Here is a 27,308-nt window from a genome sequence, read left to right as displayed (position 1 = left end):
ACGAAAAAAAAAAAGCTGTTATAGAAAATTGTCTCTTGACAGAAAAAAAAAAGACCCAAAAAACTGCGAATTGTGGATTTCTTTTTAATAAAGAAATTTGTGCTTGAATTTGAGCTAAAAAAGTATTGGCAGATTTTTTACTACCCGCATTCAAGGAAAAAATAAAAACCTGAGAACGAAGGGCCCCGAGTATGGTTGGTCCGCACCCGAAGCGTTTTTTTTTTTTTTTTCTTTCCTCCGACCTCACCGTTGGTTGTTTTTCACCCTGGCAGGAGATGGAGGCGGCCTTTGGGCGGCTGGGTTCGAGTCCGCCTCTCTTCTCGAGTGGCCTCAAGCCGCAGGAGGAAGAAGAGCTGCGGCGGTTCGTGGCCTCGGGCGCCTGCAGCCGCGAGGCGGGGCTGCTCGATCGCGAAGACGACCTCCTCTCCCTCTGAGGGTGGGAGCAGTGCATCCTTGTTGCCTGCACCGCTGTTTGTTGGGGAAAGGGCAGTGTATCGTGTGCCCCCCGCTGCACCAATGCACTGAAGAAGCAACTAGCGTCCAGGCTTGACGGCACGAGTGCAGTGTTCTGGAATGTTTCGTGAAAGTGCGTCATGCGCGCGGCCTCTGTGGCCACGAGTGACGCTGGCGGGCAGAATTCGATGCCTGTAAAGGGTGGCCGTGTATAAAAGATGAATCCTGCACATGTGGCGACAGAATGCGCCACACAGGGACCAGTCTGCGAAGGTGCACTTGGTTTCGCGTCGTTTTGAACACCATGCGATGTGGAAATGGTGTGTTCAAGTGCATCGAAAGGAAGGATAGCTGGTTGCGAGCTTGAACGTGATGTCAGAATGATGCTAACTTGAGCAGTGTTCATAATCTGGGTGCTGGAAACTAAAGTTGTGGTCATTTTGCATTTAAAACATTGAGGAGAGCTGTCATTTGCTCGAAGACAGGTGCATAGTGTATTTTAAACTTGCTCCTGCTCCAGTTTTATTGATGTTAATGCCAAAGGAGGGTAGGAGTTTATTAATTATGTCGGTGTACAGCACGCGTGGGGTACATCTTCTGAAGTTTGGCTTGGCTCGCATAATGGTTCTTCCTGCTGCCTGAAAAGAGTGGTGAATTGAAGCGGCGGACAACCATCCTCATTGTGGTATTGCTGGCAGCTGCTGTAGCATGTAAGCGTGAAAAATTGAGTTTAGCTCTGATCGTGTGCTAGACATGATGCCTGAAGTAGATGCAAGCACCAAAGGGTGACATGCATTGGTGTTCATATTTTTCACTTAAGCATCGATATTCACGGCGTTAACAGGGGTCCAAAACATGTTTTGCTTGGGTTCATAGTTGGAAAGGTTGTCCAAGATGTCAGAGTCAAACTTGGAAGACTGGTCTGTTTGGCGCATTTCGAGCCTGTGCCTGTTTGTTTCTATGATCTGTGCTGCATTCTGCTTCAAAAAAGAACTGGTACTGCCAACGAAATGGTGTCGTAGACTGCGCCACTGTCACCCATGCTAGTGACTGCCGTGTGACATTGTCTGAAGTGCCTCTCCTTTTCCTGGGCACCCGAGTATCGTGGGCCCTGGCATTGCGTACAACGCGCATAGCTCTCACTTTGAAAGTCAAAGTTGTTGTGTTGTGTTTACCACGTCAAGTGGACATCGTCGTGCGAGGAACATCGTTGAGAGTGTGAGTACAGCTGTGGAGAAGCTATGGACTCCTTACTTTCAACAGTTTTTCCATGTAATTCCCTTCATGTACGCCATTCCTGTGGTTTTTCATGGCGTTGCCGTTTTGGACTATGCTGCGTGGTCCTCCGTCGGGCAAAGTTGCTTCATCTTGCCTATCCGTTCCTCTATGGGGAGCTGAGTGTAATGTGGACCTAATGACCTAATGGCTAGAGTGAAAAATTTGAGAACAAAACCTTTTGTGAACTTTATAGTATGTTTATAGACAGCTTGTGCATCCTGGTGTACTGTTTGATATCCTTTCTACTTTTGTTTTTTGAGGCTGTATTGTTTGTTATGTCTCAAAGTTAGTGCTGCATTTATATCAGCCACCATAGGTGGCATGTTAACACTTATCTTCTTCGGTTGTTTTCAAGGTTGTGTTTTTCTTTACTAGGTTCGCTCAGCAAAGTATTCCCCAGCAAGTTTTGTTCTGCAAGAGCTAGTGTTGTTTCTCGTTTATGTTGCTCATCAGCAAATGTAGCCCCGTGGTAAACGGGTTAGCGCAGAAGTTACAGTGGCAGGCTTTGTGGCTGACGTGATTCCGCGTGTTGTGTCAACATTGTTTGTTGACAACTGTTGATGTGCTGCACCAACTCGTCACTGTTTATGTCTGCTGGTGCACATCTTGCAATGATGGCCAAAGTTTGAGGATGTTAGTGGCATCAAAACTCTGGCTCGGTGCATCAGACACATGCTTTTTTTTTGTTTTGTGATGTCCTGATTTTTTTACACTTAGAGGTTAGTGATGTCCAGCCCGCAGCCACATTTGTGCAGAGGGACGCCGAACTTGCAGGATTAGGTGGAGCTGGCACTGATGACATCTTGTAGCAGAGGTGCTTGATAATGCGTGCGTTGAAAGGGCGTTCATTTGTTGAGAGTAAATGCTTGATGTTCTTTGCAAGAAAATGCATGAAAACCTTGTTCTTGTTTGTACAGTATGGGGCTGACTCCACATCCCTACGCGGAGCTTGCTGGCAAATGCAGTGCTTTCAAAATGCAGCACTTTCATGCTGTCTTTAGGTAAAAACATTGTTCAATGGATGATGAAAGGTAAGCTATGTCTGCTCTGTGTGGAACACCTGATAGTGTAGTGCTGTTGGCTTCAATTTTATAACGTGCATAATTCTGCAACCGACACATGTTGCATGTTGCAGCGATGCTGTGTTGCATTGGTTGGTGAGTTACGATAAATGCAGCCTCATTGCACAGCTCAAGGTTGTTTGTGCATGTGCCTCATATGTGTGCAGGGTTGTTTACAAGGATATTTTTGAGCCATCATCCAGTTCTTGGGCAGAGCAAAAATTGGATGCGTGTAGCCTCATAGACATGCAGTGAATCTAAGCTACTCGTCACGGTTAGTAATGCAAAGTTGCTCCACCTGTGGCTGAACAGGCAAGTTTGTGAAAGATATATATGTATTTACACATACGTGTGTATGTTATAACGTAAGTCGATGATTGTTTTTCTGCCACAGTTGGTTACGTGCCATGCTGTGCTGACGTGATCCCGATGCACTGGGCTGACTCTGCAGAAATATCCACTTGTGCTTGACTAGAGTTAAAATGAGAACAGATGGCCAGATGGGATTTCTGCCGTGAAAAGCAGGCATTGCTTAGTGTATTTTTAACACTCATATTACAGCCAAGTGGTGATGATCGTTCATGGTGGCGTATGCAGTAATGCTGCTAGCTCAATTAGCTCAACACAAGTTAAGCCACCCGGGCAACTTTTTGAGTCTCAAGTGGACCATGCTTTTGGAGACAGTTTTTCAATGTTTGGCTGCAACTTGCTAACCTGTGTCCCAGAACCCATGTTCCCATCTGCATCAAGGCACCCTTCGCTGTGACGTCGTGCACCTATTCTTGACTGACCTGTGTAATTTTTGAGCTGCTGTATGCACTGCACCATAGTGTCGGACAACTCAAGTTCATGTTACTGCAGCCTTCGTCAAAGGGGCTGTGTTCACTTGTCTGTGCTTCGGTGAAAGACTAAAAAAAAGCAGAGTTGGGGGCTGTTGTCTTTATAAGTGCGGTGCAGCACCTAGGTTTGCATTACCTTCTTAACCACCACCACATTTAAAGCCACGAATGTAACCAGGTGAGGCACTCACATGAAAAGTAATTAATGTGTAGATTGTAGTAAACTTTCCATTTATTAACATTCAGCTAACCTCCCTGTTTTCTTTGATGTTTTTACATGAGAGCAAGGCAAAGCTAAGCAAAAGCACATGAACTGAAGAATAAAAATTCCTAATTTCACGTAGACCAGCTGTTGATTTGTCTTTCAGTCTCTGGGTAATGCGCATACACTCATTTCATGTGCTTTTGGGAGGGGTTTGTACATGAGCCAAAGCACTTCACAGTGGTATGCTTCGTACAGCATTACAAACAGTGGCCTCAAGTGGGATCCTAGCAAGGCATTGCACTGCCCAGGGGAACAGCTGAAAGAGAGAGAGGCTCAGATGCAGGTTCAGCTTGCATTGCAATGCTTGCCGAATGCATGCAAATTCTTTCTCACCTGGGTGCCAAGTTGTTGAAAAGCACTGAGTGACATGTCGAAAAGGCATGGAACGGAATGCAACAACTCATATTTTGAGTCATTGGAGATTTTCATGTTAACATTTTTTGAAAATCGATGAAGGCCCAAGATGAAGCAGTTAGTGCATAGAAGAAATCTTATCTCATGGATTTGCATCAGTCAGCATTGCTTATGGAAGGCATTTGAGCATATCAGCATTTTCTAGATGGTGATTGGGCACACTTCATTTATGGAAAAGATGTCGTTCTTTTTCTTCTTTCTTCAGTATCACTTCTGAGAATTCTTCAACAAGCACACTTTTGTGGCCTCACTGTGTTGTGTGGATTTGCTGTTGTATCTTGAATATTTTTTGATGCCTGCTGTCTGCTGGCTGTCATTGGTTGCCTGTAGTAAATAGAATATGCGTTTTTTCAGTTGGTGTTTTTAAAAAAGTTTGGAAAATTGCAGGCATTTTTGAGTAAATGGTTGGCACACGACAGCATCCCAACTGTAGTACTATTTAGAAGGTTCGGTTTATTGTGTTCAACGTCCAAAAGCGACTGAAGCTGTGAGGGACAGTACTAGTTAAAAGGCAAGTTGAAAAGTTCGAAAGGTCGCTGTACTACTGTTTCAAAAGAAAGGTGATTAATGTTGATGTTCTGCGTTAGAATTGGATAAAATATGGCTTCATATGCGGCCTCTGCTCTGAACATGGAGTTTGCTGTGGTAAAGCATCCTTCCTTCCTTTGCATTTCTTTTAAAATCCTTCCTTTGTATTCTGGAATTTCATCCATTTTTTTTCCAGGCTGTGAGTATTATGCTGGTGGTTGATTTCATTCAAGTCACACTGTCGGATGAGTCCGAAAGCATGTACTTGAATGTTGAGCTGTGCTGTTTCACACCATAGTAGGATACAAGTTAAGAAACGACAGTTGGTAACTGTGGCTCACGGTCCACAGCATCCTGTATTATTCTGCTGACCAATCACAACAGTGAACAAAATCAGTTTTCAATGTTTGAATGCATCAAACAAGCCAAGGGTGTCAGAATTATTGAACTTATAATTTCGTCTTGTGATTAGCTTGATTAAGTCTCGAGAAAAGATTTAAATCTACTTTTTATTGCAGAGGAATTCTGTTCAGCAGTCCTGAATGTGGGCGGAGCTTCACTAGTACTGCAGACTTGAGTTGTATCCGTCTATAGAAATCTCTGTTCTCTGCTAAAGCAGAATTATGAACAATTTTCACATTTCGATTTTTTTGGGTGTGTGTGCATTTTTAGAATGCATTGTTTTTTTTTGCATTTACTCTGCTGATAATTTGTTGATTTCACGAGCGTTGCAAATGTTGTTTGCACATTTCTATGTAACATCTTGTCTTTATCGCCACAAGTTCTCATCACCTTTGGTTGTGCGGCATGCGAGCTGTGGAATATTGCATGTGTGCTGTGACTGACGGACTTCTCCGTGCGTTTTGTTTGGCCAGTGAAGGCTGGATATGGCTGTGACCGAAGATCTGTTTTGCAATAAAGATGAAAAAGAGTTCTTGCTAACTGTTGATTATGGAGATGCTGCAACACAAACCAAGATCTAGATTTGAAAACAAAAAGTAGGACATGATGACCAACGTTTCTAGTAACGTTGATGATGGCAGCTTAATTGTTAGTTGCAGATCCAGTGTGTACAGAGGCGAGCTGTACTGCATGTCTTTCACACAATAAATGCAGAATAAATGCAATTGTACTGTTGGCCGCGTGAGTTTTTGGGATCTGTGATGCATGGCGGAGCTAAGCAAAACTACATTGCTGGGCCATCCGCCATCACGGAGCATGGTGTTGAGGCTCGCGACACGCCTGCTGCGGCAGTACTGCGAGTTTCCCTGCTCCATGACTGTGAGTGAGCCTTAATTGACACCATGCTCTTCGATGGCAGATGGCGCAGCAATGCAGCTTTGCTTAGCTCTGCCACGCATTGCAGATCCTGCAAACTTTTGCGGCCGACTACATCTCGGCTATTGCAGGAAATTAAAGATGTGTTTCGGGCACGTCGGATCACGTGGCGATTAGCGCGTGTAAACGAAACCGAAACTATGCGGATTCATTGAATGCCGCTCGTGTATCGTAACGCCGCGCACTTAATGTGCTTAAATGACAGGAAATTACGTGCGAGCCATCTATTTCATACGAACGTACTTTCGCTTGATGGCTGCAGGTGTGCGACTGCACTGCGTGCATCGCGAATCACTGCACCGAGCGTACGTACTTGGTTCCCCGATATTAACTCAATGGTTCCCCGGCCTGCGACGACCAAGTGAGATCGATACTGTAGCAGCTGTAGCGCTGTAGCTTAATGGAACGCATACTTTTCGAAGCGTGCGTGCACCTTGGGGGCTTCGGAAACGGGAACGGTTAGTCGTGCAGAAATGTATGAGCGCAGCGTCTCTTTTCAAGCATGCCTGGTTATGTTCATGTGTTTGTAATCTTTAAAAAGTGTACGCGACACTCGACCTCCCGCCAGTTGTTGCCTGAGTGAAATAGCACATACCGATGCTAGTTTACCGATGCTTCGTCTTCCTCCAAAAACGGCGCCCTGCCGCGCGGCCGCGCGGCCGCGCCGCGCTCCTCGTGCTTTCCGTCTCGCGCACGCATCAGCGGCAAAAACGTCACGAGGCTGGGTGATTTGAATTCTGCTCAACCGCTCAACCGATTTGGCGGGCGTTACGCGGTGGTCGCTGCTCACCGAAACTGCGCATCTACTCTCGTTCGCTGTGAGCATCTGCGACTCGTGTAAGTGTACGACGTTTTCACCTGACTGATTTCGTCGCTTGTTCCTCTTGTGCGACTTTCTTGATTTCAGCGGATAATGCTGCCGTTATGCAAAGTACAGAACTGCGCGGTTACTTGCTCTAACGGCCTGCGATAGCATATATCGAGCGGTGCGAACTCGTGCGCTGTGCGATGCGCACAGCTAGGCTGCAAAACTGCTGCGTCAGCATCGAAGAGAAACGCATTTGTTGCGAACCTGTACTCCGTATTTCCGCCCCCGATTAATGCTCTACGCGTGTCAGTGTTGTAGCGCCGTAGTCTCTTTCCTTCTCTAGTTGTCATGTTCGAATTTGCGCATATTTGCAGAACTCTCCTACCAAATGAGCTCGGGCGTGTCTTGCAGCGACATGGCAGAGGAACCGCCACTCTCAGGGACGCCGTCCACGACTAACCCGCAAGCTACCGAAGATACGTGAGGGCTAGCTTGGTACCTTTCCTCTAGCCCGCGGACACAACTGAATTTCCTCAAACACATGGAATAACTGACTGGAACAAAGCTCACTGGAACCAAACTGGAAACCTACCAGTTAAATTTCATTTGAGCCAACTATGTTTGCTCAGTGGTTATGGTGCTCGGCTGCTGACCCAATAGACGCGGGTTCGATCCCGGCCGCGGCGGCTAGAATTTCTTTGGAGGGGAAATTCTAGAGGCCCGTGTACTGTGCGATGTCAGTGCACGTTAAAGAACCCCAGGCGGTCGAAATTTCCGGAGCCCTTCACTACGGCGTCTCTCATAGCCTTAGTCGCTTTGGGACGTTAAACCCCACAAAAACAAACAAACAAAACAAAAGAAGTTCTGAGGGGTGTTTTATGACTGGGATTTCGCAGTTTTTTTCATTGTTTTTCAAATGTCCTGCATATTGTGTGTATATATTTCTTTTGTGATCCCTCACATTTTCTGCAGTTTTCAGCATCTTCAACTATAGTTGTTGTCTCATCATGGCACATAATTGTGACCATATTTTTCCGTAAGTAGATGCACTTGAAAGCAAAGCCGACGTTTGGAAACGTGTTCATCTTTAATCATAGCACAGAACAACGCAAACACAGAAGGGAGCATCACCACCAGTACTGTTGCCATCCTCTACTGTCTCTCGTCTATTGTGTGGTACCCTTTACTAGCCAGAAAGGGTATCAAGGCAGCCATAGGTAGTTAGAATCGATTCGTGTCTAAAAGCAGTATTCCGAGAGTTAGATTTCAGAGGTTAGGTCACAGCTAGGATAAGAGTGGAACACCTCAGTGTTTTTCTGTGTCCTTTTTGCCAAGCGTAAGGTTTTCTAACTCCAGAACAATACCTCAGCAACCGCTGATTTGCTGATCACAAACAGGCTATCTCAGTGATTGGTATGAAGAAAAGAAACATTCTTCCATAGTCTGATGAGAGGGAACAACAGTTAATAGTGCAGCTGTACAAATTTGTCAAGGCCTGTATCATGTGCTGTTATGCAATGAAAGTGCTCGACAAACTTCAAGTACTTTCAAAAAGAAACTCTGTATCTGATGCTCCCTGCCTTGCTCACTTAGGCGTTGAAACTTGGAAGCTAACTGAAATGGTCGATATACATGCAGCACAAAAACTATATATCTTTTAGGGGTGTGCAAGTATTAGAAACTTTCAAATAGTGATTCGCTGAACAAATAAAATAGTGCATTTTCAAAATGATTCAAAATGATTCGAATATGTTCTCAAGATTTCAAATAGTTTTTTAATAATTGGCACAAAGTTCTATTATGGTGCACCATAGTTTTCTTGGACAACTGCTACAAATATGGCCCACACCGACACCGCACAGCATGCCACTGCGATCGGTGTGCGTGAGATGGAGGGTGCAGTACTGCACTGCAGTCTGTTCTTGCTGGAGTGTTTGTAATACTCTTACATGCATGTAAGAGTATTACAAATGGTGCACTTGCGATGGGGCGATGGAAGGTTTTGCCACACCCTACCTTGATGCCCAATCTTTGAGGCCATGACTTTTCAGGCTTTTGCCCCTTCATATACTGAGATGTAATGCTAGCTTATTCTCTCTTGTCATCAGTAGCGAAAGCTAATTTTTCTGTACGTATGACATGACAGTTATGGAGTTGAAATATTGACTTTGCATTGTGTTCACCCCGGTGGAGATCAGTGTTACACATTTTGACAGCTATAGTTATGTCCGTAGCACCCCATTGCTTCGCTGTTTCATACAATTATTGTACAGATCCTCTTATAAATAGCAAATATTCATAAAATATTTGTTTCCTATTCAGTTCGGTGTTCAGCTGCAGTGTTCATATTCGATTCGGTAATGAAACTGCACTATTCGTATTCGATTCAGTTTAAAAAAGAAAGCACCATTCTCACAATGATACAGTATATTAAGAGACGCAGTACACGCGAATTGAAGAATAGGAGTTATGACATGTGCTGGCCGTAAATGCAAATGAAATTTGCAAAAGTATGTGCAGGCCATAAGTGGTAGTCTCAAAGGAAAAAGAGATGTTACTGTGGCTGGCATTGATCGTGACTGAGATGAGGAAAGAAAATTTGTTGAGATAGCAGCAGGTGGCTCAAGACAGTTCGAGGAGAAAAAAAGAGAGGTTCATGCATTGTTCTTCAATTTAATCTGGGTGGTGATGGAGACTCTTGTACTGTCAGTACATGGTTTTGCAACGCTTTGAATTAGGCGCATTCCACTCACGAGCATTATTATAAATTTTTTCTTCTTGTGGCATCATCTGCATAGCAACACTGTATTCTTTCTTTCATTTTAAAATTGCAGTGAAGTCAAAACCTGGTGCCTCAAAGATTTTGAGATAGGCCGACCACTGGGCAAGGGCCAGTATGGCAGTGTCTACCTTGCCCGGGAAAAAAAGACGAAATTTATTGTTGCACTCAAGGTGGGTGTGTAGAATAAACACTGAATCATTCCATGCAGTGAAGCATTACAATACACTAAACAGTCCTGAGGTATCCTTTGCTGGCCAAAGCATTTAATACCTTGTGTTTATCTGAACTTCAAAGTTTGAGCCATGATGGGCAGAACTGTCAAAATTGCTAGCAGGAATGGTGGGGCCAAAACACCTGAAATTCAGCCCTCTATGGCTTGTTAAAGCTAGTCAAGAAAAAACTAAAGAATTAACAAAAACTACTATGGGACTGGAAAACTGCATGAAAATGGTACTGGTTATTGTCGATTATTCGTCGTGCCTGCCTCTTTGTTTGATTGTACAGGAATGTATCTGCAGTGTTCAGGGGGTAGTTGGTGCAAGTGCTGCTCCAGAAATATAATGCTTCTAGCCATGATAGTCCAGTGACGTATTAATGCAATTTGCCTTCCTTTTTGTGGCTTCAGAAGCTGCTGTGATAAGCTGCCACATGCATGTGCTTCATGCGAGGCGTCCTTTAGAACGTGTGTAAGCGGGCCACAACTTGTAATCAAATGCGCATTTTGTCTCGTTTGATGTTCGCTAATTATATGACTTATCCATTTCCAGGTGTCTAGGCAGGTGTCTAGCTAGGTTTGTAAAGTTACTAGGAAGGCTTAAGTATGAAAAGAAAAAGTGAATGGACATTGTGAATAAATTAGATTCTATGAGAAATGTGAAAGTATTTTGAGTTCGCTGTATTTTAGAGCGAAAGTTCTACAGCACGACCAAAGCTGAAAAAGCCGATTCATCGCTGAAGCCTTGACCTTGACCTTGAACAAATATATAAATATTGAGGTGACTGGGAAGCGAACATGTGGCAACGTGAACAGATCAGCTTCACTGGCCACTGCTCGAGAGAGCTATGCTATCACCGCAGCCGATCACGCCTTGTGTTAAACTGCAACACACTGTCACGCTGTGCACTGCACATCATCGTCTTCATCAACTTCCATCTGCGGCGAGAACAGATCAAATCAGCGTAACCTCGATCAAAGCTTAACCTGAGTCTAATATCATTGCCAGATGTGCCGACAATCCAGCAAAGCAAATCCTTGAGCCAATCAGGCTAGACACATGCTTTAGCACGTCTACTCGGCTGAACTACATTAAAATCGACCATTTTTTTTGTAATGAAGTGGGGACTGTGGGCTTTGTAATCATTTAATGAGGTGATTTACTTGTCGGAAATTCGTGCTTGCATGTTCAGACAACTCAACCCTTTGACACGCTACGTACACAATTGTATACAAAGCGAACTCGCAGCTTTTCTTGAGAGTGGCTTGCACCTAACAGAGATTTCTTTGTTTCATGCGATTTTTGCATCCTTCTCACAATTAAGCTGATTTTTAAGGCCATGCAGTGAACGCAGTAAATAATATTTCGTGAAACTGAGTAGTGTAGCACACCATCCGCCATTTCTGTGCAGACACACTTTTCCACCAATAGTAACTTTTTTTTTTTTTCGCACGTAATGTGCGCATCTTCGAAATAGTAATTAGTTTCATGATCCTTAGGGTGTTCATATGATAAGTCGCAGCATTACAATGTTGTTTCCATCAGCTTTGTGCAAAATTTTGCACATCCCCGCAAATATCACCGCTAGTGTTTCGCACTAGAAAACTAACAAACTGCCTTTCATAAGGCCTGAATATACTATTTAGGTGGAAAAATATTTCATTCTAATGGGAACAAAAAATGGCGTGTCAAAGGGTTACTTCTGTGTGCATGAATATATTCACATGTTGATTGCGTTGTGGGTCACTAGTGGGTCATGCTATGTATACGTGCTGTGCAGCACAAATACTGAGTGGCACAGTGAAGCCGTAGGAAAAATCAGGTTTTTCAAATAGGCTGTGAAAAACACACAAGCCAGGATGCTATTGTAATCTATTGTTGGTTCCAATATGTTGGATTCGCCGGAGGCTCACTCGCAGGTCATGCCGTACCCAACAAAATTTCAGGTTGACCCACTGGCGGGTTACGACGCACGGGGATTAGGGCTCTGAAAATTACTGCTGCAGGGAACGTGTTGAACAAGAAGCAAAAGCTGAGAAAAACTTCACTGAACTGCTGCCTTTTCAGGCGATGGGCTCTGCTGTATTGAAAATATCTGGACTGCTTGACTGAAGCATTCCTTTTTTGATGCACTTGTGTTGTACTAAACATCCCTGTCATTGGCAGTTTGTACAATAGTCAACAAATAGTGCCCAATGTAGAGCCGTAGTTAACAGTGTGAACCAAATTGGTGAAATTTTATGAACACAGCCATAATTTTCTTGCACTGGCTGTTCAAAATATGTGGCCTGCAAATGTTGAGCAAGCTGTGTTTAGGAGGATTGTTGGCAAAAATTGTGTGCGCAGATCATGTTCAAGTCACAACTGGTGAAGCACTCAATGGAGAACCAGCTCCGGAGGGAAATAGAAATTCAATCCCACCTCAGGTAAGCTTCCTTGGTTTCCTGCCTATGTTGGCGAGAGCAGACTGCTCGTATATCGTTAGCACTCCACTCTTGTTAGGAGGTTTTTATGCTGCTTGTGTTTTGTATACAATCTCCTTCCCGGTTCTTTCCTTTACGTTTCTATGTGTTGCAATGCATTGCTCACTTTGTCAGCGGTCACCTCGTTTGTGTGCATAGTGTTACTTGTTGAGTTGGAACCCAATCAGTGCATTCCAGTTCTCGCTGATCCAACCTAAATGAGCGTAGTTTGTACAGCTCTTAAAACTGCAGTACGCAAGACTTCGCAATCTTGTTGGAAGTAAGAAGACATTGTTTAATTGGACATCCTACATTACTGAATCGCATTAAAAAAAAAAATGAGGCATCTGCCATATGCGATTTTGCACATGGGCCTCCCGTTGGAGGCCAAATCTAAGGGCCAGATGACCTTCAGGCTCACCGTGGGAGGTGTAGAGCTTTTCGCTCTACAACTGGTAGCTGCCTTCTGAGAAATGTGCACTCCTAGGTGGAGGGGTTTAACAGTTTGAACTTCAGCACAGTTTTGAAGAATGCATTTTTTGCCTTGCTGGAATTGTAAATAATGCCATTGTTTTGTGCATTGTTAAGGTTAAGTGAATACGGTAATTATTCTTATTTCAGGTGAGCATTTTGCGATTACCACAGAAGATGTATACAGATTAGAACTTTAGCAAACTGTGCTGGAAATGGGCTTTGCTAAGAATTTTGACATAGTGCTCAAAATAGTACATGCATGAGAATGAAACCTGAAACCACTATCATGTGAATACTGCACTTTCTGTGTACGGTGAGAACTGCATGGGGACATGTTAGTGTGTGACAGACAGTTGTGAAAGTCTGGGGGATATTTTGCATTTACTTATTTTTCTGAAAAGCCAATGCAGCCAATTCTTTCTATGTTTTTATTGTATTTGTTTAAAGCTTAGGAAAGCAGACACAACTATAGTGAGCCTGCTATATGGAAACCAATTGAGTGTGCCTGTGTTTTAGCTGAGGTCCAAAAAATTGACATATGACTAAGCACTCTTGGCATACCTTGTGTACCTTTTAAACGTTCCTTTCTGTTTTTTCTTTCTATTGTGTGTCCTGTACTGAGGGCGTATTTTTGAGCACTTACAACCCAGGTGAAAATCTTTCCCAGCTCAACTGGTTTATGGAACAATTTCCAGTTGGTTCCAGTTGGAACCAACTGGAACCTGGTTGGCTCCAAATGGTTCCAAATGGAACCAACTGGAAATTGTTCCATAAACCATTTGGGCTGGGAAAGATTTTCGCCAGGGAAATGTGTATATAAAGGTTTAAATGTGTAGTTTAAAGACTTCCCTATTTGTACACAAGGGCGTCCGCAGAATTTTTTGCAGGGGGGGGGGCCCGTTGGTGCCCCGGGGGGGGGGGGGGGGGGGGGTATGTTCGTAGCAGAAAGGCGCTATTTGCGGAGTAAATTTATTTATTTATATATAAATAAAAATTAAACAAAATGCACACATGAAAGAAAAATTACAAACAGCAAATTAAAGCGCGGCTAGGAGAGGTACATTGGAGTTTATCAACGAAGAAACAACTAAAATTAATAAAAATGCAAAAATATGCTATATCACTTCGTGGAGAAGAGTGCTCAGTCTTGCTGCATACGGGTTCTCGACTCACCCGGATTGATGACCAGCACACAGCACAATATGTTCACAAACACGCAACTACAGTCACTCAGTCAGTCTTCCTTGAACAGCAACTGTAGGCGCCTCGGATTTTTCTGGGCGAATTGCGTAATTACACGTGTGATAAATTCACTTCTGTGCTTCATTACACGCTCTCGGTGCACACTCATCATACACATTGATTGGAAAAACTGTTGAACGCGTACGTTGAAAACAAAAGATGACTATATATACAACGAAAACTTATTTACAAGATAAATGCACGCTCGCAGCTTCATACACCTCGCTCCATCTTGCTTGCGCATCCGCACAGTCGAGCAACCGCACACACACTGCTCTCCGCTCGTCGTTTTCTCGTCCGCTGTCTTGGTTGTTCTCAGCTTCGCTGACAACCGGCCGCTAAAAACACCCAAGCACAAACACAGAGGCGCGCACACGTGCAAGGGCTTACTTGCCGCAGTATCCCCGAATGCGCACTTTGGTGGTGAAAGGAACGCCGCGCAACTTCCGAGGGGAAGGGACACTCGCCACTCCAGTCGGAAAATTTGTTTTTGTGTTTTTATGGGGTTCAGAGCCCCAAAACGACTCAGGCTATGAGGGATGGAGTAGTACAGAGTTCCGGGTAATGTCGACCACCTGGGTCTCTTTACCATGCACTGACACGCACAGTACATGGGCGCTGTTGTGGTTTGAGGCCCAGCCAGAGGTGACAGGCGAGCCAGGCAGGCGCCATCGGGCTGCGTTGACCAAAGGCGCTGGTTTTCGCAGAAGACGCAAAGAACGCTGGTGTGGGGGCGCCTCGGGAGACTGCGTCGCCGTGAACAAAAGCAGCTAATCCCCTTTGCCGGAGATTCTGAAAGCGGCGCTTCTACCGAACTGCGCTACCCGTGGATCGGAGGAGACAGCGAGCGGCGGCGGCGCCAACTCATCGCCCGCTTGCCCCTGAGCAGCCCGACAAAGCGGGGGTGGACACGGCTGATTTTACCTTCCCTCCTTAAGAATTCATCGGTGACCGGCGTAACGATAGGCGAAAACAAGATGCCCCGTGCACTGTCTGCCTCCGTGTCGCTATCTCTCTAGAGATCAAAGAAACAGACACCCATCTCAAGGCGGCTCGAAACACATGCTCGCCGGTGCCGCTGTATGTCTGGAACAGGTCGCCCTTCAGTAGAGCTAACGATGGCGTGGTTTGAAAACGGCGGAACGACGCACGCCCGGACGCGGCATTTCGCAGATGTGACCATGCGGGGCTGCTTTTACCCTTTTGACTGAGCGCACCACCGCCCCTGGCGTGCGGCCATCACTCACGGTTCGAGTGAGTGATTTTCCAGGGGGGTGCAGCCGCCCCCCCTTGCCCCCCCCTCCGGACGCCCATGTTTGTACAACACAGTTATTTGGGTCTTTCAATGCAAGCTAACGCAGACTATACCATGTTCTTTGCGAGTGACCACCGATGCCAGACTGGTGCAATTGCTCAGTGGCCACTTTATGCCTCACCTCGCAGGCACCCAAACATCCTGTGCCTCTACAACTGGTTCCATGATGATACCCGTGTCTACCTCATATTGGAGTATGCTCCTCAGGGGGAGCTGTATCGCCGTCTGTCTTCGGCAGGGCGATTCACTGACCAGCAGGCTGCGACCGTGAGTGCTCTGTCCTCATCACAGAAAGTGCTGTGGGGCAGAGCATGAGTCCTTAGGCTGTTTTGCAGCATTAGTTAATGACGGGGCTTGTTTCTCGGCCTGTGGCTGTTCAGAGATTCTGCTGCAGGCCATCAGTTGAAGGACCGGGAGTGCATGATAATGGCTAATCCTGCTAGTTGGTTTGGCATCTTTAACTAGGAATAGCTTTCACAGATGATGGATGAATTAAGGAAGCTGGACGCAACAATAGGGCTGATGCAAGTCTTAATATGCTCTGGGATGAAGAAAGAATGCACCCATCGCTGTACCTCGGTGGCTATGACATTCGACTGCTGAGCCCAAGCTTGTGGGTTCAAATCCTGACCACAGCAGCCGCATTTTGATGTCAGCAAAATGCAGAAACACCGGTGTGCTGTGCGATGTCAGTGCACATTAAAGACCCCCATCTAAGTGGTCGGAATTATTGGATTGTCTCTCATAGCCTACATACAGCTTTGGGACATTATACCCCGCATAACGTAACAAAATTAAAGGGAAAAAAATGGACAAACACCACTAGAAGGCAAAGAGAGAAAGGTTGCAAAGCCTACTGTTGTCTACATACAAAGTTTATTGAGGTATGCGTGCTGCTCACCAGCGAGTAAGGAGGCTGAAGCTTGGCTTGTAAATGTGGCACTGTTCTGCGCTATCTCGTGGGCCTCAGGAAATTCTCACATCAGTTGGTCATTGTTTGTCTGTTTTTTTCTTCAGCTCAGAGCATATTTAATCCGTCTTGTCTGGCCCAAAGGATGCAAGCAGAGCCTAGATGCCTTTTTATGGCAGGCTCTTTGAGGCTTGTAGTCAAAAAGTCTCAAAGATAGATTGCTTTTATACACATATAGCCACATCATGTTGAAAGGAAATAATTTAGAAGAAGGAATTATGTCACTTTTTTGGGGGGGACCCGGAAATGTGGGCTCCTGCATGCCAGTTGGCCACCAACCAGAGAGCCGAGAGCAACTATATAATTATCTCCATTGCTATAGCAACGCCCAACAATGTGCAGAGCATTTCACAACTACTGCAGGAAACCTCTCCCACCTCGGTCATTTGAGTGGCTGAGCTTTCTGCAGGTGCGTTTGTGATTATTATGTTGTCATTGTGCCAATGAATTGCAGTACCCTTTTGTGGAAAAAAAAAGCATGTGGCTTCTGGCATGCTTTCTGCAATGCTGCCTAGATAGCTGGGGCCTCTCCTGCATTTTCCTTCCTCCATGGGTCACATGTTTCGGTAGGCAATCCTTATGACTTCTGTGTTTTATATTGAAGTTCAGCTTCTAATTGTTTGGAGATTATCGATGAATGGGAACACTACGTTACTCTCAAAGACTGCCTGAAATAGGGCACAAGGCTTGGTTGGCCATAAAGGACTGAATGGCTGTGGCAGCTATAAGCATCCTGAAAGCTATGGGGATGCTTAAGTCATGTATCTGAGCAGTGAAATGCTATAGCATTAGATTTCACATTTGTCACAGCTTCTGTTGCAACTTCTGTGTATGTTCGTCAGTTTCTTTGCAATTTTCAGTTGATCAACGTACGGGTTAATTTGGACTGATAGCTGCAGTAGCACATATCTGCTATGTTTAGATAATGCCAACATTTGCGTATATAGTATGCCAGTTTGGGAACTAGGTGCTCACAACCCGCTGGGCAGGTTGTGATGATGTCAGAAGGTCATGTGACCGCTCTTGACCAGTCATTAATTAAATTTCCACCAGCCACAGTGGGCAGGTTGTGATGACATCACAAGGTCACATGAACTCTCTTGACCAATTAGGGTGGCCCATCAAGGCTGGTTGTGATGGTGTCACAAGGCCACGTGACATTTCTCGATTTGTCAGCGAATTTCGTGACATCTGATGGCAGATGACGTGAAAGCAGACAGGTTCTTGCCAGGATGTGCTAACTTCCTGCATGATTTGTTCACATGTGCAAAGTGCAGTTTCCATATTCTGGTACCAACCTGATGACTCCAGTGACATCAGCTAAGTTTGGGCTTTAAGAAGTTTCTCGTGTGTCATAATTTGGCATCTGCCACAGAAGGAAGCTCCAGCTAACCAAGATGTCAAGAAGGCTGTCTCCTTCACTTCTTAGAGGGACACGGAATCAGATTTTATCACATGTGTAGGAAATCTCCAAACATGCACATCTTTTTTTCTCTTAAGCAAATCTATGGGTACATTTTAATTTGGTTCCTTCAAACAAGCGTCCATACAGCTTTTCTACGTGAGAATGTTGTGAAGGCTGAGGGTTCAGCGAAGGCTGGGTGAGGCATCTTGTGTTGATTACAGCACATGTGGTAATATCAAGCAAACTTTATTAATATGCATGGCACCTCACTATGTATGCACAAAACTGTGTCAAACCTGTGCTTGAAGCAAAACCAGACACTCTGGCCTACTGCCGTTAAGCTTAGCCTTGGCAGCAGATAATCAATGGCAGCTGGATGGCGCTGGCAGTGTCACTCTCATCTAACTACTGATCAAGGGGCCCTCCAACAGAATTTTAACCGAATTGAAAAGCGAATTGCTCATGACCCTTGACCCAAGCGAGTGCATGCTTCTTCCATTGCTTGTCACCACAAAAGTTGTACCTTTCAGCACAAAATCGATAATGAGTCCATGGAATCCATATCATCTTTCAAATACTTAGGCTTCACTTTATCTATTGACCTAACATGGCATGCGAATGTTGCCAGCTTGATATCATCAGCTAACAAAACACTTGGATTTCTTAAACGTCACCTTTGTCATATGACAGAAGCCAACAGCCACAGAAACCAAGGGGCACAGGGGAATTTTTTTTAATTAATTTATTTATTTTGTGGTGTTGATCAATTTATAATATTACTGAATATGTTATCGCTTAAAGCTAATTGATTAGCTTCCCCTGTGCCCCTTGGTTTCTGTGGCTGTTGGCTTCTGTCATATTTATAACGAGCCCCTCATTCCCCTTCCCTTGTTTACCTTTGTCATATGCCACATGTGACATGAAATTGCTCGTTTACAAGTCACTTGTTTGACCTGAACTGGAATATGAATCCACTATATCCAATCTGCACCATGTTACCTTCATAACCGATCTAGAAGCAGTCCAAAATTGCGTTGCAAGATTCATCCATCTTTCTTATTCGTATGACGTCAGTATTTCAGCTTTAAAAACTAGATCTGCAATACCACCTTTTTCTGTTCATCATTGCATAGCTATTCATTTTTGAAACAGCGCAATAAAGACGGGACGTGGAAACTGAGGGTTAAAGACAAACAGGCGCTGACTAACAACTGGGTTTATTGAAAAAAAAAAAACACACAAATATATAGACAGGGTTAGGAAAGATTAATCGCCACTATAGTAAACTCATGCCACATGGGACGCCAGATACCCAATCTCCCCTCAGTTTCCACGTCCCATCTTTGTTGCGCTGTTTCAAAAATGAATACGTACCAACTTGCCCAAATTTCTGCTTTACTCAATCGCATAGCTACCCTATTACTCTATGACAAGTTCTACTGCTCATTGCTTAATGATATGCACCTTACATCATGCCAGCATTGTAGATATCTCACCGCACCAGCTACCGCTTCAGGTTTTCCATCCACGCACCCGAACTGTTACTTTTTCATCCTCCTTTTCCATGTGCAGCTTAAGATTGGAATGGTCTTCCCCAGCACATCATCACCTACCCATTATCATTCAGTGAAAACCTGAATAACCTCCTATATATTTAATGGCATTTTACTGTTCATCTTTTTTTGCTTATTTCAACCCATTACGTAATACCACCCCCCCCCCCCACCAGGGGGTCTTTGGGGATAAAAAGCTGAAATGGAATGAAACCAAAGCTTTCTGACAGGCAGAACAGCTAGCTACTTTTAGGTGCAGCACACCTGAATATGTTAACACCGCTTAATCAGTAGTCTCCCCCCTCTCCTTGTTCAGTACGTCTATCAGCTGTGCCAGGCCCTGAAGTTCTGCCACAGCCACAAGGTGATCCACCGTGACATCAAACCGGAAAACCTACTGCTTGGTTTCAATGGAGAGATCAAGATCGCTGACTTTGGCTGGTCTGTACATGCACCCTCATCCAGGTGGGTGTAGACGGCTCAACACCTGCGAGCTTTCACTTGGCACTCGTGATGGTCTATGTGCACAAAGGCTGGACCGTGCTCCGGCATGAATTTTTCATCAGTTGTGAAGATTCTAAAGAAGTTGCATAGCTTTCTCAGCAGTGGTTAAGTCTAAGCCAGCTGGGTCATAATTTATTTTAAAATTACGGAATTTGGTGCAGCACAGGACAGATACTATGTATGCATAGATGGAACATGACAACTCTTTACGCCAGGGGTTCTCAAACTATTTTAGACCTCAAATGGCCCCATTGTCTTACAGAAGGTGCTGAGGAACCCTGCGTATCTTGGCTTCCATCTCCATCTCTTCCTGCCTAATTTTTCTAAGGCGAAAATCTTAACTGGTCAAGCTGGTTTAAGGAACAATTCCCAATTGATTCCAGCTGGTCTCCAGTTGGCTCCCAGTTGACTACTACCGGTACTCAGCTGGAAACCAATTGGAATCAACTGGGAATTGTTCCTTAAACCAGTTTGGCCAGTTAGATTTTCACTTGAAAAAAAAAAGATCATGGAGACAAGCAGCCCCTCAAAAATTGCCCAGATTCAATTAAAGGGGCCCTGCAACATTTTTTGAGCTTATTATACTAATTTGCTCTATTGCTAGGTTGTGTTGTCATGGATACCCAAAATATAATGTGCAGCAGAGACCCACAATTCTACTTGGCAGTTGGCAAGCTCTCTACTGCCACTTTTTCAGACCCGCCCCCTCATTTGTATATAAAGATGTTAATTGGAGAGATATGGGAGAGATCTTTTCCCTGTAGTGGGCGTAGTCAGGCTGATGATGATGATGAGAGGTTTAATGACAGCCTGTATTGCTGTCGACACATATTATCAAGAAAACGCAGGGCTAGCGCGTGGGAGCGCGGCTCAAAAGGGATCTGACAAGTTCACAACATGGCGGATGGGCCCACAGTGCGCTCCGCCGACCCACCGGCTCGAAGCGGGAAAAACAAGGGAGATGACGCAGGATAGGTGGCGCCATCTGTCGGGCAGTTGATGAAGTGGAACAGGGCACTTTGGAGGTGCTGACACCTTACAATAAAAAGTTTATTTCTCATCAATAATGATAAAACCGCTTCGGGCATGATATAAAGCTTAATTTTCGCTAGCTGGGTTCGTTAAAATTGGGTTTTATGACCAAAAGATTAAGTTCTGTTGCTATTGGCCTTATAGGAGGAAAGCTTCAAGAGTATTCTCAGTGAGTGCGGCTGTTCATTTTGGAAAGATCAAGTATATCAGGCATTAGATTTAAAATTATGTTTAGGACAGTGTGATCCAGTTCTTGTTCTCAGTAAAATCTGTTGCTTGGCTCTTCGTGGCTGCGATAATCTTTGTTTCACAGCAAAAGACACATTTATTGTTGGTAAGTACTGGATTTAAAAATGTAGCATTGTTCCTTTACATTCGATTTAAACTCGATGTGAAGACCAACAAGGACTCCATGTTTGCCATTCAGTTTGGAAGAGGGTGATAACATATAACCTCAGTGATCCATGTTACAAAATGTATCTCTCTGGACGTCATTGCAGCTTGCAAGTGAAAACATCCGTTTAAGTGTGATGCTGTCTTTATGGGGCAGTGGTAGAGGAACTTTTTGTTCTTGTAAGTAAAGCAGGTGCACCATTTGTTTATAGGCACTGTACGTTTATCCTGCCTGCCCAAAAACACCAGCCGCCACGGTGGCTCAGTGGTTATGGTGCTCGGCTGTTGACCTGAAAGACGCGGGTTCGATCCCGATCGCTGCGGTTGAATTTCTTTGGAGGAGAAATTCTAGAGGCCCGTGTACTGTGCGATGTCAGTGTTAAAGAACCCCAGGTGGTCGAAATTTCCGGAGCCCTCCACTACGGCGTCTCTCATAGGCTTAGTCGCTTTGGGACGTTAAACCCTATAAACCAAACCAAACCAAAAACATCACCACCATCACTGCAGACCACTGTATGAGTATCTCATTTTTTGTCATATCTGGTGTGTAAAAGTCCGTTATCAGTGAAAGTGGGTCTCGTTATCATTCGAATACAGTAATCTGTTTTAAAGGCCAGCTTCGGCCTTTAAGAAAATGTCCCTTTAAGAAAATTTTAAGAAAATCTAGGGAAGAAAATTTTTGTTCGTCACCGCGTGATTCATGGTTCTGTGGCTGCAAAAAGAGGCGGCAGAGCTGAGGCAAACAGTAGCTGGCCACATTAATTGTAGCGCAAAGTGCGAGTTGCAAACATTCGTATGTTGCGTCTTGCAATGCGTTCTGCAGACGTGTGACGTTCTGTGGAACACCAGTCTACATGCCACCCGAGATGATCGAACACTGCGCATATGACGAGAAGGTCGACCACTGGTGCCTGGGTGTCCTCATCTATGAGTTCTTGGTGGGCAAGCCACCATTTATGGCCGAGACTGAGAAAAAAACCAGGGAGGAAATACTGAAGGCGCAGGTTCAGTTCCCGGACCATGTCAGTACCGATGCACGGGACGTCATTGTGAAAGTGAGTGGCAGAGATGGCATCAAGTTGTGTAAGGGCAGTGTGACTAAAGGTTTCAATTTCAATTTATTTCGAATTTCTTTTACAGGAAATGCAAACACTTTTTGGACCCATAGCCAACGGCTAGTTCGGGTCCAAGTACACAAAATACGTAAAAGCAAATTAAAAAACGGCAGAATATACAGAAAAGCGTAAGCGTAGTACAAGATTAAAAGCAAAGCAGTCTAAATAACACTAGTAGATAACATTCGGCGATGCAAAACAAAGAAAATAGCTTTTAAAACATGACATAAGTTTCGGACATCGAGTGTTAGTAAAAACTATCGTGTTACATATAGAGTACATAATAACAGAAAACTATGAAGAAAAAGAATTTCAGGTTGAATCAATTATTTCAATTAAGTATTTTTTAAACACACCAGCAAAACTGTGTGAGTTTTTCAAGGTTGTGTCCGTGCTGCGCTGATAGATGTGACGTGCAAGGCGTTTGGTGTGAATTTGCTGTCCATGCTGCAAACAACCTCTCTGTTGCCTTCAGGTTTGCGCCGTGCCACACCTTGCACGCCCTCTTGTTGAGATTGTTTATTTAAGGGCCCGTTTGGGCATTAAATGGGGGGGAGAGGGAGAGAGAGAGAGAAGGGGTTCAGCTGATAATACAATTACCATGAAATGGTTACATAGAAAGAATGCTGTATACACTCATGAAAGGTATACACTTCCTTTTTTTTTTTTCAGGATTTGGCAAGATGAGGCCCTTACACAAAAGAGGCATTTTTCCGCTCAGTTTTTGAGTTTCAGTTAGAGCCATGATTGTCTTCTATGCCTTGTGTGGTGACCCATATTTTATAGCAAATTAATGCAGGACTGTGAATTGCTTTCAGGGAAAAGAAAAATGTAGAATTAAAAGTTCATATACACTTAAGTAGATACAGTGAGAACACAATACACTGTGTGTTTTGCACATGCACGTACACACATTATGGTATTAATTATCACGATAGGAAAGATAGCTGGAAAGAGAGAGAAAGAAAAAAAGCAAAAACAAGGTAAGGACATCTGCAATGTGGATTCTGATTCAAGGAATGTTAGTGATGACAAGCGGAAAATAGATGATTGAACTGTAGTCACTATGCTGGCTGTTAAGGTTTTCCGTTTTCTTATCGACAAGGCCAGTGAGGAGTTTTGATATTCGTTCATGTGGGCACAAGTCGGTTGTTGAACTCGGTTCATGTGATTGGCATGGGAGGACATGTGATGTGCTGCTCTTATGCGCTTGGGCACGAAAGACGAATTGCTCTGGTAAAGTCATTGTGAATGGGACAGTGGATTGCAATGTGAGAAACTTTTTCCCACACCTTTTCCTTGTAGCTGATTTTGGAATAAGTTTACGTTGCCTGTTTACCATGTCCAGGTGCTGCAGTGTTGGACGCATATGTCAGTCAGGCATTCATTTTAGTGGGTCGTGTTTTCTCTGCTGAATATGCATTTTTTTTTGTTTAAACAGTCGCTGTGTGGGCTCAGAGCACTATATAATATATCCATATTGCACCACCATTTTGTTGGTTGTTAAGCTAAGTGCAGTGCTTTACACGCTGTTTCATTATGCAGCCAGTCACTACTCAACTCTGGCATTTTGAGGGGAGGGGGGGCTGTACATCTTTGCAAGCTCATTTTTTCATGCACTTGTTAGGCAGCTAGGAACGGATGGAAAGCAAAACGTGCAGTGTTTTCAGCACATTTCAAAACCTACTGGGGTTTTCGCGAGGCTAAAATGATGAAGCCCTGGGTTATGACATGAGCAATGGTTTTCACTGCCTGTCGTCTCATGCCCCGTACCTTTAGGTCATTGCACTTTCAAGCCACCAATCATTCAACCATTTCCCACTGTAACTCAGTTTTCTGTTGAGCAGTGCCACCTGGCAGCAAATAGCAGAAATTTGATGAGAACAGAGGAGAGCATAACTGAAAGCACTCATTCCTGCCGGTGCAGTGGCACAGTTGATTTGAGCTGCATTTTTGAACATGTGTAAGAGAAAGTTCAAGTCCTTTTTGTCAAAATTATTATTTTTTGTGTTTCTTTAATACTCAGAATCAACAGCATGCAAATAGTTTTGCACCTTCCTTGGGTGTGTGTTACCTTCTATAGGTTAGATTTTGAGATGCTTTGGGGCAAAATTGCTGTTTAAAAAATTGAAAGAAACAGGGAAGCGAGACCTTGATGTTGGGGTACTGTAGATTTCAGGATTCCTCCGTGTTATAGCAGTCATGTGAAGTACCGCCTTTCAAAGTGAACCTTCAGACGTTGAATTCAGTAACCTGCTCAGAATCTAGCACTCGAGAGTCCTCGCGCAAATAACTTTCAACACTTGTGGTGTGAAAAACTGATGACTTTGCAGAAACTGCAGTTATTTATTTATTTATTTATTTACAATACCCCTAAGGGCCCTCGTGCGAGGGTATTACTTAAGGGGGGGGGGGCGATACAAGCATGAAATTACGGCACAGGCACTTGAAACAAAATACATGTAATAACGAAGTATGAAATAAAGCTAGTAATGTGCGCAAATAACAGAACAAACAATGCAGAATAAAATACCCAGTAAATGCACATAATGCAACAAAAATACAAAATATGTTAGTCCGGAGAATTCTTCCAGTTTGGTAAAACTGGTCACTCCTGACAGCTTCAGATCTTGTGATTGCTGTATTCTGTCGTGTGCAATATGTGAAGGTGCGTATGTGGTACTGTTGCACGTGCTCCCTCTGACATTTTCAACTTGGGTGCCAAACGCCGAGCAGAGCTGAAGACAATTGTTTCAGTCTGTGAGCCATGTTTGATGCTAACTACAACAGCTGCAACAGATACAACAGCTGTGTCTTACCGGTACTCACCTATGGGGCAGAAATGTGGAGGCTAACAAAGAGGGTTCAGCTTATGTTAAGGACAACGCAGCGAGCTATGTAAAGAAAAATGATAGGTGTAACGTTAAGAGATCGGAAGCGGGCGGAGTGGGTGAGGAACTAAAGGCGGGTTAATGACATCCTAGTCGAAATCAAGAGGAAGAAGTGGGCATGTAATGTGAATGCAAGATAAGCGCTGGTCCTTTAGGGTAACGGAGTGGATTCCAAGAGAAGGCAAGCGTAGCAGGGGGTGGCAGATAGGTGGGTGAATGAGATGAAGAAGTTTGCGGGGATACAGTGGCCGCAACTGGCAAAGGATAGTTAATTTATTTATTTATTTATTCAAAATACCCCCAAAGGCCCTCATTTGAGGGTATTACATGGGGGGGGGGGGGAGTAAGTACAAAGCATTGTTATAAGGTTAAAAATATTGCACTAAAATAAAATAGAAATCACAAAATATTAATCATAAATAGGCATTCACAGAAAGGGTCGCAACAATGCACATAACAGCAAAATTTGAGCATAAATAACAGCACCGCTAGAAAAAGAAAAAGACGACACTGGAAAAGGTGCGCTGAAGTACAAATTGGAGAGATATGGGAGAGGCCTTTGCCCTGCAGTGGGCATAGTCAGGCTGATGATGATGTGTGCTTGGTTCTTATGATAAGGCTCAGTATTGCATTGCTTTCTTTTCTTTCTTGATACAGCTACTCCAGCTGCGTCCAAAAGACCGCATCTCCTTGGACGAAGTGCTAGCTCACCCCTGGGTCACCAAGAATGCAGACACTACAGTCGAGTGTAAGACACTTTGAAAATAAAAAAGTTTGTAAGCAAGTTTGTGTGGTCAATGCTACATGCACTGAGCTTATTGTATTATAGGACAGTGGCATCTTCTTTTAAATGAATCATTTGATTACAGATGTGGAGTTGCAATTTATTTATTTATTTATTATTCCTTCAAATTAATACTATGAGCAAAATAAAGAGACCACAGCCAGTGCGTACCGAATCATGCCAAACCTGTGCCGAACTGCATGCGGGTGCCACCTGATGAAGCACCCCTGGTGTCTAGATCGGCGAGTAGGTTTGGCATGATTTGGCACACACTTTCAGCAGTCTATTTTTTGCTCATGATAGTACACGGTACATTAGAGAGAGGGGAGGGGTAAAAACAGTCAAGTCAGAAAATTCAATTAAAAATACAAATTATACCTGTTAATATTTTAATGAGTTGTTTATTGTTTTTAATTTGGACCTAACTGAATTGAATGTTATAAGGTGTTTGTTTTGTTTTTAATTCAAACCTATTTGAGTTTAATCTAGATCCTTTTATAAGTTGCTTGATTTCTGCTATGCTTTTTGCCTCTTGCACTGCAGGGCTTGGTATTTATGGTATCATTATTATTTTTTCAGTACGTTTGCCATGCATTGATGCATGGTAGAAATGTTTGCTTGAAAGGTTTCAAGAAAGAAATGTCCCTTTTACAGGCATTCTTTTGTACTTTGCTGTAACTTTAGCCTAACGCTTGAGACACTGGACCACATTTTAGATGATTGTGTTGTGTTTTTTTAGTAATGCCTGCTCATAGGTGTTGTACAATTTGTTTAAAAGTAAAAATCGCATGTCTGAAGCTATGAGTGGTCCTCACAAAAAACTAGGGCAGTGGAAGTGTGTACCAGAGCGGTGAGTGAGAAGCAGTGTGTGTGCGGACAGCTTGAATGTGTGAATGCACGAGCTAGATGTGCATGTGTGCCAATGTGCATTTTAACTGTGTAAAGTTTTTTTTGTTGGTTAATATAGCCTTCTGTGTTTTTCCACATGTGCATATAATCTTCCGTTAATTTGTCTGCATTTTGTTTGGTTTCATGCATTTTATGCTTTTGTATTTTTTGACACTACTCCCGTCTATAATCATTTCACGGGATTATTGGTAAATAAATTGCAATTAAAGTCTAAAAGGTAGTTCATTTTCATAAAAATTACAGAGGGCACTGAAGTTTATGCTTTGAATGTGAAATCA

The 27,308-nt window shown here is 43.9% G+C and overlaps 2 protein-coding genes across 6 annotated transcripts in view; both read left to right on the top strand.

Moving 5' to 3' along the window:
- The window catches only part of LOC149359321 (low density lipoprotein receptor adapter protein 1-B-like), a 43,472-nt gene extending 37,700 nt beyond the window's left edge, over positions 1-5,772 (top strand). For 2 of the 3 annotated variants that reach the window (XM_089571577.1, XM_089571578.1), the window contains one exon: positions 273-5,772. In XM_089571577.1, coding sequence (XP_089427703.1) covers positions 273-434 — 162 coding nt within the window. In that variant the 3' untranslated portion in view covers positions 435-5,772. The remainder of the gene's footprint in view (positions 1-272) is intronic. The other variant, XM_089571579.1, reaches the window with a different exon arrangement.
- A 366-nt stretch (positions 5,773-6,138) lies between these two features.
- On the top strand, positions 6,139-26,170 carry LOC149359320 (aurora kinase A-B-like). 3 transcript variants are annotated; one of them, XM_089571573.1, is made up of 8 exons: positions 6,139-6,634; positions 7,359-7,464; positions 9,819-9,936; positions 12,328-12,407; positions 15,603-15,741; positions 19,719-19,867; positions 22,155-22,386; positions 25,995-26,170. In XM_089571573.1, the coding sequence occupies exons 1-8, from the start codon at positions 6,577-6,579 to the stop codon at positions 26,097-26,099; spliced, it is 987 nt and encodes a 328-aa protein (XP_089427699.1). In that variant the 5' UTR covers positions 6,139-6,576; the 3' UTR covers positions 26,100-26,170. The 3 variants fall into 3 exon arrangements, with proteins under 3 accessions (XP_089427699.1, XP_089427700.1, XP_089427701.1); XM_089571574.1 differs by lacking the exon at positions 6,139-6,634 and adding an exon at positions 6,878-7,013 and having other exon boundaries at positions 25,995-26,169; XM_089571575.1 differs by lacking the exon at positions 6,139-6,634 and adding an exon at positions 6,923-7,013 and having other exon boundaries at positions 7,396-7,464; positions 25,995-26,169.
- Positions 26,171-27,308: the final 1,138 nt, after the last annotated feature.

The sequence above is a fragment of the Amblyomma mixtum genome, chromosome 2 (assembly GCF_055824585.1).
Source record: "Amblyomma mixtum isolate Tamu chromosome 2, ASM5582458v1, whole genome shotgun sequence".
Lineage (NCBI taxonomy): Eukaryota > Metazoa > Arthropoda > Arachnida > Ixodida > Ixodidae > Amblyomma > Amblyomma mixtum.
The sequence above is the reverse complement of the archived record's forward strand: the minus strand, read 5'-3'. Positions and strand labels throughout refer to the sequence as shown.

Bases quoted from the DNA above. Each gene is read 5' to 3' on its own strand.
- LOC149359320 (XM_089571573.1), top strand. From the start codon at position 6,577: ATGGAACGCATACTTTTCGAAGCGTGCGTGCACCTTGGGGGCTTCGGA. The intron at 7,465-9,818 runs GTGAGGGCTAGC...TTAAAATTGCAG, and splicing joins CCGCAAGCTACCGAAGATAC to TGAAGTCAAAACCTGGTGCC. The intron at 19,868-22,154 runs GTGGGTGTAGAC...TGCGTTCTGCAG, and splicing joins GTACATGCACCCTCATCCAG to ACGTGTGACGTTCTGTGGAA.